Source organism: Bos taurus, chromosome 10 (assembly GCF_002263795.3).
Source record: "Bos taurus isolate L1 Dominette 01449 registration number 42190680 breed Hereford chromosome 10, ARS-UCD2.0, whole genome shotgun sequence".
NCBI classification, from domain to species: domain Eukaryota; kingdom Metazoa; phylum Chordata; class Mammalia; order Artiodactyla; family Bovidae; genus Bos; species Bos taurus.
The window spans coordinates 62,170,208-62,182,501 of NC_037337.1; the positions used below are offsets into that span (position 1 = coordinate 62,170,208).

At 36.9% G+C, this 12,294-nt stretch overlaps 1 protein-coding gene across 4 annotated transcripts in view; it reads right to left on the minus strand.

The window, feature by feature from the left end:
- The window catches only part of SLC12A1 (solute carrier family 12 member 1), an 88,045-nt gene extending 75,751 nt beyond the window's left edge, over positions 1–12,294 (minus strand). For 3 of the 4 annotated variants that reach the window (XM_005211900.4, XM_002690936.6, XM_005211899.4), the window contains exons 1-4: positions 12,193–12,294; positions 10,249–10,784; positions 1,662–1,793; positions 1,431–1,506 (exon numbers count right to left, since the gene is read on the minus strand). In XM_005211900.4, coding sequence (XP_005211957.2) covers positions 1,431–1,506; positions 1,662–1,793; positions 10,249–10,668 — 628 coding nt within the window. In that variant the 5' untranslated portion in view covers positions 10,669–10,784; positions 12,193–12,294. Of the gene's footprint in view, positions 1–1,430; positions 1,507–1,661; positions 1,794–10,248; positions 10,854–12,192 lie in introns of all 4 variants that reach the window. The other variant, XM_015473209.3, reaches the window with a different exon arrangement.

The following is a 12,294-nucleotide window of genomic DNA, read 5'->3' on the forward strand; positions in this document are numbered from 1 at the left end:
TGAAACAATATTGATATCTGAAAGTATAATACACAGTTTAGCACAAGATAAAATTCTTCATATTCTGCAATTTTGCGATAATCATGAAGCTGGATTGACTGGGAAGAATAATGTGAGATCTGATTAAAGTTCAGATTATTGCCCAAACATATGGGTTTCAAATAAACTGCATTCAAAACAATCACTCTTGCCCTGGGCCACACTCACACCTCCAAACAAATTGTTTCCTGATGATCTCAATAAGTTACTAAACTGCCCTTAAAAAAACTAATTTTGCATGAAACCCTGGAGCAACAACTTGGCAATATTAAGATGCAGATTTTCCATGGAACAGCATAGACTTACTTTGGACCTGAGGCTGTAAGTGTTCATTTGATATGCATCATAAAGCCAGCAAGCAGCCTTTTGTCAGGCACCCAGCAGTTGCCAAACATGCAATAAGGAAAAACTATGGGAACTGGTTCCAACTCTTTCTTTCTCATGTTAAGTTTCTGGTGATTCTGAATCTGTTTTGAGGAGTGAAGGCAGTAAATAATGACCAAGTACCTTTTTTATGTGAATTGAGACACATTTTGGAGTAGAATCTGAAAGCACATCTGAACTTCCATTTTATTGATACTCATGATTTTTAGCTATGCACCCCCCAAAGTGAATATATAATGTATTTTCCATATATAGAGAACACCATTAATTTTTGTCACATTGAATCAGAAACTTCAATAATATTCAAATAAATTTTCATATAAATTTAAGTAATATAGTCTCAATAAAAATATTTTCCATCAAAAACAGTACTTTAAATGGAATATAATATCTAAAAACATTAAGCACTCAAAATCATTTCAACATCATACTCTTTCCATTTAGAAAAATTAGCAATAGTTATTATCTTATTTATTTTATTATCTATTATTTAAACTTCTATCTGGGAATACTTCTTTAACCTTTGTTTTCTTACTGCTTGTACCTGAAAGTAACACAATTCCTTTTTTTTTGGAAATTCAGCATTTTTATTAGTCAAGTCACATTTTCCCCAGTTTTCCTACAAGGTATTTTTGTCCAGGGAAGTTTTGCCAATAATCATAAAGGGGGATACTCTGATGAATGCCGGTATGTCGCCAAACATGAATATATTATTTAAAACGAATGAATCTCTATATGCCTGTACACCTAAAACTCTATGAAAAGATGAAATATTTACTTGAGCATTTATCTGGCTGGCAAGCTGGAAAATTCCAGCCTCCCAGAGGTTAACCCTTTACCTTTCCTCCCTGACAAACATTGACAGAGAGGCAAAGTCAAAGAGCCCAAGTGTAGATTAATTCTGTGACCTTCATCTCACATTCAGCATTAAAGGTGAAAACCAGTTGCTTGCTGAGTTTTTAATTTACATTGAAAAGTATGTCGTGGGTGGTGGGGGGAGTGCTTACCGATTCCAGCTTCTCCAACAATCCAGGAGAGGCGAATGAAGAGCATGACACCCCAGATATTCAGCATACATCGTACCTGTGGGTTGAAGGAGCATGAAAAAGGGCGTGAGACGTGACAGTGGGACAACACCCAGGCATCACTGCGACTCTTGTTTTCAGGCCTTGTTAGCACGTAATCCAGTAGGACATTGAACAGACAGCTTTCATTTGTAAATAGAGGAAGTTTCTTACCAGCACACCTTTCACCCATCCAAACTTCACAGCGCCAGCTTGATCTTCTCCCTTGTTTTCAGCTTGTTCATCTCCAGGTGTCCCTTCACCGTTAGCAACCACATCAGCTGAACCTGGGGCCACTGATACATTCTACATTTTTACGGACAGCGAAAACATGATATCTGGTCAACACGCAGTTCCAGAAAACTTCCAAAGGCAAATCAAAATAGTTGACATAAAGCGTGTGTCAAAAAAGGAAACATTCTAGTCATTTTAATAATATGATTATTTTTTGCCCCGGGAGATGATGTGTTCGTTCTGCGGGTGATTTTAGGCACCACTGAGACTGCAAGGGTGGTAAAGGAAACTGGGCAGTTCTTCTACTGGTGAGAATATTACCTAAGGAGAATGATCAGAGTTGGACAGATTTCGAATACAAAAATATGGAAAGAAGGAAGAGGGGGTGCCAGGCAGGAAAGAAAGATTTATCAAGAGTGAATGAGGGGTGGGGACTTTGCTGGTGGCACAATGGTTAGGACTCCGTACTTCCAATGCAGGAGGCACAGTTTTGATCCCTGGCTGGGAAACTAAGACCCCACATACTGTGGGGTGTGGGCAAAAAATGCAAAAAAAAAGTGAATGAGTCTTTTATGAGGCGAAGTAAGACAAAAGTTAACATTCCTTACTAATGCAATGTTTGGCCTTCTTTCCATTAACCTCCCTGGGCTTCATTTTATCCATCTGAAATAATGATAACAAAAATTCTCCACTCATGTCAGAATATCTTTAAGAAGATTCAATAAAGGAACACATAGAAGTGTTTTGTCTTTTTTTTTTTTTTTTTTTAGGTTTAGAGTTTTCTTCAAAGGTGCAAAAAGTGTATGACTACAAAAATGCTACTCCTGTAGGGGAATTTTCTTCCAGATTTGATATACCTTTGCCTGAGAATTGTTGGATGTGCAATAGTATTGTACAGAAGGTGAGAAGTCTCCCTACTGACTTCTAGAAAACTAGTAGAAATAAGTAGTAGTAAGTCCTATAAAAAAAGATCAGAACCTTTACTTACTTTTTTTTCCCCCACTGTGGCCTAATTTTGAAAAAAGATCTTCCCTGTCAGTTGAATAGTTTCGAGAAGGAAATAGCTATGTTTCTTTTAAGTTAAGAACAACTTTCTAGCCTTTCTTTTAGATTTGGCTGAATAATTTCGGGTGTGCCCACTTAATTTAGCCTGTCTAGCACTTCACCGACTGAGCTCCCCAAAAGCAATCTTCCCCAGTAAGGATTTTGAAATTATTAGGGAAGACTTTTAGATTCAGCAGTTGATTATGGTATTAAAGAACAACTTTATAAGGACTTTATTTGGGAACAACTGAAGCTCTTGTTCTTGCCATGCTCAAGGGTTCTTGCTTCTTTGGGCTTTAGAAGGCAATGGCACCCACTCTAGTCCTCTTGCCTGGGAAATCCCATGGACAGAGGAGCCTGGTAGGCTGCAGTCCATGGGGTCGCTAAGAGTCAGACATGACTGAGTGACTTCACTTTCACTTTTCACTTTCATGCATTGGAGAAGGAAATGGCAACCCACTCCAGTGTTCTTGCCTGGAGAATCCCAGGGATGGGGGAGCCTGGTGGGCTGCCGTCTATGGGATCGCACAGAGTCGGACATGACTGAAGCAAGTTAGCAGCAGCAGCAGCAGTACCATTAGCATGGGAAAGTCCCCTGGAGGAGGACATGGCAACACACTCCAGTATTCTTGCCTGGAGACTCCCATGGACAGAGGAGCCTGATGGGCTGCAGTCCATAGGGTTGCAAAGAGTTGGACACCCCTGAAGTGACTTAGGACATACCATTAGCAGCTCCTCCATCCATGGGATTTTCCAGGCAAGAGTACTGGAGTGGGTTGCCATTGCCTTCTCCAATACCCATTGTAAGATGACCCTAATCTGGGCTGTTTAGTCAAGTGATTTTGACCTTTTGTCTCTTTCTAGAAGTCCTTTAAGCAAGGATTTCTCCCAATTTTGTTCTCTATAAGACTTTTTTCATGACACTATTATGCCACTTTGATAACCAATGTAATACGTGATAGGAGTTATTGTATGTGAACTGAACTGGAGGAGATGTGAGTTACTTCTTAATCCAAATCAAGGACCTGCCATAGAGCAGGCCATTGATAAACAGTACTGAATCCATAAAGTGGACTTGAAGGCTACCCAATCTCTACCACTTAAGAGCAGAGAAACTCATCTCTTATCCATTCTTGCCTCTTGTTTCTTTTTTCTTCTTTCCCTATTGGGTATTCCATTTCTCACTATTTCCTCTGTGCAGGCCACATTAAATAAGAGATAGAAAGGGAATGTTTCACAAGTAAGATTATCTTATTCTTTTCTGACAGCATTAGGAAAAAACTGAAAGTGATAGTTAAAATTATTTCTGAATTATTTGAGAAATATTCTCATTTTGAGCATACTCAATCCCTACTTAACAAATAATTGAAACTGACACTATATACTCATATCAGTATAAAGTATGGATAAACAAAGGCCATAGAAACAGGCTGAGCTGGGCAGAAATTGGTGATCTATATCAACCACAAATGTAAGACATGCATGTAATTTAAAAAATTTTAGTAGCTAGTTCAAAAAAAAGTTAAAAAAAGAATTTAGTAAAGTAATTTGGGTTCAGATATGGATCCTTACATTTAAAAATATATTTAATTTTTGTAGAATATTTTATGTTCCATATCGGCAATATAGATATTCATTAGCAGTAAGGGCACCCCATCTTATAGGAGAGAGCTCAACCACAGAATGTCTTAATAATATACTGTACTTAATAGATCTGTATAAAATACTATCATTTCAGCACTAATCATTATAAAAATATTAACAAAATATTTTATATTCTTTTTTTCCATACCATGTCTCTGAATCCAGTGTGTATTTCACAATGATAGCACATCTCAGTTTGTGCTAACCACGTTTCAAGTGCTCAATAGCCACATGTGGCTAGAGCTATTATATTGGATCTCACATGTCTATACAACACAGTCAATTTCAGATGGATGAAATACTTGAAGTTGTTCTCCAGTCAATTAAAAATTCTATTTTTTTTTTGAAAGGATTCTACACTTGTAAGGCAGCTGAGTAGGTCAAATGTAAATTTTATTTTGTGTAACTGGAAAAATCAATGAGAGTGAGGACTTGAGGAATGTGTTAAAATATTCATGAATGTTGAAGAGATTATTTGGTTAGGAGATTCATTTATTTGACTTGATATGAGAAAACTTTCAAAATTGTCAATATCCTAGTTAATAAGATCCCATGGCCAGACCATCAGCAGCTACTCAGTCAGGGAGAAAGCAATTTCCTTTTTCTGGGTTAATTAGGGAGCCCATGAGACAGAACCTTAGTCACTCACTTTTTAAAGGCAATCTTGGGACTAAAATCCATGTTTCCTGATTAAACTCGAACTTGAGGGTTTGGTCCAGGAAATTGCTCTGCTCTTCTATGAATTCTAATGGTAACTCTGACCCTTAGATCTGGATTAGACTACCAATTATTGTTTAAAAAAAAAAAAAAAGGCATTTACAAAGTAGGCTAAAGTGTAAATAAAATATCTAAAATTTCTTCTTAAATGAACATTTTTATCTGATGGATGCCCTTCTGGTCACAGTTTAACAGTTCTTCAATTTATCACTAGGACATTACAATGTGCAACAAAAATAATATTCTATGAAGTCATGTCAAGGAAATAATTATATAAAAAAATTAGTAAGCAGTTATCTTCTAAGTTATTCGAAATTTGGGTCACTGTAGGATCTATAACTCTCTCTTAGGTATGTTCTACCTGCTAGAGTCTCAAAGTTTTAAATATACTTATACCACAGTGGGGAAAAATCCCTTGAATGTATATTTATTCCATGGATAATAAAGGTCTGACAGCAAATTCTTAAGTAGAATCCATTTCCATTCCTTGCTGTCATGCGGAAACTGAAAAATCTTTGTCCCATACAAACTGGGAGACTCAGAATCTAGTTTGGCTACACAATTAATTCAGTGCTTGTCCTCCAGCAAGTTATTTAACCTTTCCTGGATACTGCCAATGAGGTTAAATCCAATGGGTTTTCTAAAAATCTTACTTTGAAGTAGTTTACTCTAAGGCAAAATCATTTTTCTGTTTGCCGTCTTCGTCTTCTAACATGGCAGAGCAAAACCTGGTTTCACTCTTTAATAAATGCCTCCTTTGTAAGGCCAAACAGCAATTATAAATTAACTTATCATCAAAGTATGGAATAGCACTTCAGTTCGAGGATTTGTAGGACTTCATGGCTGTGAGCTATAACAGCGGGCTGGCAGACTCCTGGCTGGTGCACGTTCTTGGGACCAAAGTCTCAAAGACTCAAAGTTTTATGATTGCTGCCTGAAACCAGTTTTTTCCTCCATACTTTGAATTAATTTGTTTGTTCACACTCCATTACCGTAAATGATGACCCACAACCTTTAATAAATGCATTTTAAATTACACAGCTTTAGGGAATGATTATTTATTTACCAAGAGTTTTACCTGTGTGTTAAGTATTCAGAAAAGGTAAAGGGAAGAAAGAAAGAAAGAAAGAAAGACCATTTGATAAAAGACTTTCCCCCTTCCAATATTGATAAACTAGTAAAGATTCAATCACATGTGGTTTAAGTAAATTGCTACTAGATTTTTATAGATGATTAAAGATTGAATTATTTTATTTAGTATAAAATACGTGATTTTTTCAGACCTCCAAAAAATGACAAATGGTTTTCTAGCTATTATCAAAGAAGAAAAATCAGTATATATACTTTTAATATTTATTAAATGTTTTTCAGTGTGCATTTTACTTTTTAAATAAAACTTAAAAATTATCGGGTATAAAAATTACCATGACCATCATTAATAATCATTTACTAAGTTTGTACTCATTATAAGCAGTGTGCTAGACTTTGTCTGCATATAAACTGTAATATTTATAAGCATCCTGCAAAATCAATTGTTATTATATAACTTGTAGGCAAAGGAGAAGGGGGGTGGTAGAGGATAAGCTGCTTGGATAACATCACCAACTCAGTGGACATAAGTTTGAGCAAACTTGGGGAGACAGGGGAGGACAGAAGAGCCTGGTGTGCTACAGTTCAGGGGTCTCAAAGAGTCAGACACAACTTAGCGACTGAACAACAACAACTTGTACAGTACTGTGAGTAAGGGATGAAGTAATTTTTCTCTACTTTTAACCAGAGTTTTCAGAAGTCTGTAATTCATGGCCATCAGTATAGGCATTTAGCTCTTTACTACACAGAAAATGAAAAGGATTTCTGCACTATGATATCAAATCATTGGGATTACAATTTCTGTCAATATCTATCACTCCTGGAGTTCTATTTGAGATAGAGACTTAAAATAATGTCTTTCAAGCCTATTTTTCATTTTACCTACTAGGACAAGCTTATTATGTAATTTTTTTTCAGCTTGGAAGCTATAATCAGGATTTGTACAAAATCCAACTGATTTCTGACTAAGTATGTTCTGCCATTTAGTATGAATGTACCATTCCTATATGGCTTTTAAAAGCATGATTAGGGATCAAAAAAATCTCTCTTAACTTATACTATGTCAGTTACTTTCTACTTTTAAATTATTTAAGTAAACACTAAAAGTTATTTTTTTGCATACAAAATCAGTGACACATCTGAGTATATTTATATAATATTTGTTCTAGTGATCATTTCTATTTGTGATTTGAAGAACTACCATAAAGTTGTCAAGGACCACGAGAAGGTGACAGCATATTTACTTTATACTGCAAGTCTTCATGTTTTATTTGGGAGGTGGGAGGAAAGCAGGGGGAATAGCAGAATCAAATTCACTAGCAAGGAGGAAATGAATTGAAGAAGGCCCAGACTGTTAATGTCTGAAGGACAGCACAGAAGTGGAACACATGGAACAGGTGTTCACAAGATCAGCAACACCAGAATGGCCCTTGCTGTGTGAATGTACCCATTGTAGATTTGCTGATTATATTCAGATTCTGCTTCCAATTTGGTTATGTGCATAGTTCTTCATGATTTAATCAAACTGAAGTCCCCTAGATGAGGGTCTTCAGCAATGGCTTAGCGGTAAAAATTGACTTGCAATGCAGGAGACACAGGAGATGTGGATTTGATCCCTGGGTCAAGAAGATCTCCTGGAGGAGGAAATGGCAGCCCACTCCAGTATTCTTGTCTGGAGAATCCCATGGACAGAGAAGCCTGGCGGGCTTCTGTGCATAGAGTTGCAAATCGTCAGACAGGACTGAAGCAACTGAGCACTCACCTTAAATGAGGATCAAGTTCACAAAAAGAATAACTATACTGGTTCAGAATGATTATTCAGGGCATTGAGACTAAATCTAATTTTTAAAGTATTTAATTTGCCATTCCTTCATATCTGAGGAAAAATACTACAAGTTAAAGCCCTTAGTCTCATCTTTTCAAAAATAATATTTCAGACAGTCATCAAAACTGTCAAATGCAGCTGTGACATTTCTCCTGTTCAGTTATTCAGACAGTTTTCTAACAATAGTGCCCTCAGAGCTTTTCTCCCCTTATATAAATATTTATGTAAACCATGGCTTTGGAAATTATAAATCAGCCACTTTCCTCTCTATGGAATATCAGTCCTAAGAACACTGTGAATTTACACCATTTCGCTTTTAATAGGGGCTTTCTTGGTAGATCAGCCTGTAAAGAATTTGCCTGCAATGCAGGGGACCCTGGTTCAATTCCTGGGTTGGGAAGACCCCCTGGAGAACGGACAGGCTACCCACTCCTGTGGCTTAGACGGTAAAGAATCCACCTGCAATGTCGGAGACCTGGGTTCAATCCCTGGGTTGGGAAGATCCCCTGGAGGAGGGCATGACAACCTACTCCAGTATTCTTGCCTGGAGAATCCCAGGAGTTAAAATTTTCATTTCTTTTGTTGTAAGTTGGAGAAGGGAGTGAGAATATTAAAATTTTGATCCCAATTGTAACAAAGTATGCAGCTTTAAAAATTATCATGTGTAATGAGGTAGGGAACAGTGGAATAAAATTTCAAGTCTGCTCGTTTTACTTCTTCAGGATAAATCAAAATCTCTTTATAATGTTCTAAATTTCTTTCTGCACTTCCCATGTCTCAAACTCCTTGTGCCCCTTCTTTCAACCTTCTTTTCCCTCTTTTCCTTCTCCTTTTTCTTTCTTCTCCTTTCCCCTTCTCTCACATAGAAAAGGAAAATGACACCTTAGTCTGATTGGAGCTTCAAATTGCCTGGCTTCTTAACAGTTTTTCCTCAGGGCTGCCATTTTGTCCAAAACCACTACAGTGCTAATGTCTTTTGATTAAAGCACCAAATATCCCAAATTAGATCTAAACCTTATGTCTATAAGTAAAGCAGCCATTTAGCAGAATGTTGGTAATATAGTACACCGCACAAGTACGGTCTGGTGGGGAGAGGGGTAAAGAGACAGGGCATAGCTCTTTCTCTGCATGTTGCTCAGTCTCCAGAGTTAGGACCCAGGGTCCAGGATCCTGAGCAGCCAAGGGGAATTGGTTATAGAGAGGGATTTTCCTGAGGTAAGAAAGATGAGCAGAAACTAAGGGGAGCTTTTCACCTTTATTAGAATTGTATTAGCAGTATTCCTAGAATCCCTGGAGTAGACAATCATTTAATTTAAAAAAGGTTGAATGAATGAATGTATATGAAAAGAATTGTTTCAGCCATTTTTTTCTCCTTACCTTAAACCCTAGGCAAAAATAGAGTGCATTTAGATATGAGACAAATAATTATTCTTCATAGTAGTTAATGATATCACATAAAGAGTGCTATTCATTCCAAACTATGTTCCAGATGAGCAGGAAAATAAAGTGCATCGATATATTTTAGAACAAGTTACAGAAGAAGAAATCTATTAAGCTTACATGCTTTGCTAAAGATTAGAAAAAGTGCTGCCTCATGCTTCTAACAGCTTGGCCATATTCCTTAAATAATGAAAAGTTTAGCCACTTCTGCTGCTTCTTTAGTAAAGTTTAATTTAGTTACTTTTATATGCTTAAGTGCCTGCAGGAACCTTGGGCAAGGTTTTGAAGAGGAAGTGATAAAATGCTGAATCATATACATGTCTTCTCTCTCTTTAAAGAATATAAAAAATACCCATATGCTCTAAAGTCTATTTGCACAGTATTCACTACAGCAGGCACCAGTGATTCCTTTTTCTTTTTTTTAAACAACTGTTGTGGAGGCATTAATACCAATGTGAAACCAGCTTAGTATTCAGTTTGACATGCTTAACCAAGTGTGAATTGAATAGACAATAACTGTAAACAAGATCCCACATATTGCCTAACTTTCAGAATTCATTTTTTAGTTCTCTTTCCCAGCTAGTAAACGTTTGTGAAACACTTTTTGTGTATCTTCTGTTAATCGGGAACTAGGAACAGTTGTATGAGTAAGATGGACAGCTTGCCATAGAATTCTTCATTGGACACTTTTACATTTATAAGGTTCGTATGGAGCAGGGAATCACCTGAAGGAATAAGGAGGATACTTGTCTGTACCCTTAAGCTTACCTTTGCAAGTTGCTCGTGAATGTCCAGCAGGCTGGGTCGGTTGACCTTGGGCCCGCTAACACTGCCGGTGTTGCGATAGTACTCGATCTTGGGCACAGCATCCACAGTGTTGTGGCCAAAGGTTTGTAGGTAGTATGTGTTTGTGTGAGAATCGTAAGCGTGAAAACTGGCATCTGTTTTAGCCGTTTCTCCAGTTTGGAGGAAATTGTCGTAGCACTCCTGATTCCCAGGCCTAAAGCTGATTCTAAATCTGTTCTGACCTTCATCCCCAAAAGAGGTTTCCTCATAATGTGGAGGATCAGCATTGTCATTCATAGCCGCACTGCTCTCATGGCTCTCATTTATGACATTAACTTGAAAGCGATTGGTATTACTGGGCGTGGAATCCAGAAATACATTGGAAGAGTTGTTCAGTGACATCTTCCAAATAGATTTTTCACTAAGCTGACTATTTTACGGTTGTTTAAAAAAATGTGTAGATTTGCTCTCCAAAACAGACACTGAAGTGCTACATTAGGGAGCTCTTGACTTTTGTCCTAGAACAACACAACAAATAGATTCTTGATATATTGTCTCCTATACAATCTTCAGAATGTTCTTCAAAGCTGTCATTAAAAGAGAAAATTAATCTTGTTCCAGGTAACATACATATATTTAAGTAGGGTTGAGGTATGAGGGAACAGTTTTCTTTCATAAGACTTAACAACTTTAAATTCATTTCCTTAAAAACGACCTGTCTATGAACCTGGTAGCTCAGACAGTAAAGAATCTGCCTGCAAGTTCTGCAGGAGATTTGGGTTCCATCCCTGGGTGGGGAAGGTCCCCTGGAGAAGGGAATGGCTACCCACTTTAGTACTCTTGCCTGGAGAATTCCATGGACAGAGGAGCCTTGTGGGCTACAGCACCTGGGGTCGCAAAGAGTCGGACACGACTGAGTGACTAACACTTACACTTAGGAACTTTAGTTACCTAAGCAATTAAATCCTGTAATAAATAACTGGGGACGTGCTTCAGCAAACAGAATTTCCAATGGAGTCATTAAAATGCCACCTGCGTTTCTAGTATTTGCTTGTACTTAATGCAGGTGGATTCAATATGACTTTAGAAAAGATGAAATTCTACCAAACAAATTTGAGTGAAGACTAATGAGAATATTTTCAGCCTGAAACACAGTACGTTGGCAGTACTAAATGTGGAAACTGGAAAGTATATTATGATTGATATTAACACATATTACATCATGAGTAAATTTCTAAAATATTTCTAGAATTTCTAAAGACAAGGTCTTGTAGGGTTATAAAAATATATCCTGTCAAGATGTCTCTGAATTCTTGAATCTTTTACTAGTCTTCAAAATATTTCATTTGTTCATACATTTGTTTGTTTAACAAATGTTATTATGGAATCTTTAAAAAATAGGAGTATTCAGGGTAAGGAAATACATCTTAGTCCTTAATAAAGTTATATGCTATATTTAGGCAGAATAATTATGCTCTACTGATTCCCTTTAATGAAATATTCTCAATTTTTGAGAGGTTTTTATTTGACTGTGAGATAGATAGACTACATAATCATTTTCACAATCCACAATATAATCCCATTTTAGAATGTTCTTTCATTAGAATAATACCTGTATTGATATCCTAAAATTTGGCTTTTCAAAGAAAATTCAACAAAGATAGATAAATACAAAAAACAAACAAACAAAAAAAACCTTGCTTCTCCCCAGCAGCTATTTCTTTGAATTAAAGGAAAAAAAAAAATCTCAGCTTCAACTCCAAGTAATAATTCCTGGGGAAATAATAAGTGAAGCTATTATTTCTTTAGTTTTTATGGAACCTCTCACTTATCTTCATAGCCCTTGACATCCTCCCTTTTACTCCTCAGAATCCACTTTACAGCATAATTTTAAATATACTTTTTACCCTGCCCAGAAATATTTACCTTACCACCTGGGAGCCTTCTTCTCAGGAATCATAGCCTTCAGCATCACCCAGGCATATATGAACCACTTAGCTCTCACTCCCCGCCCCCACTGCCCCAAAC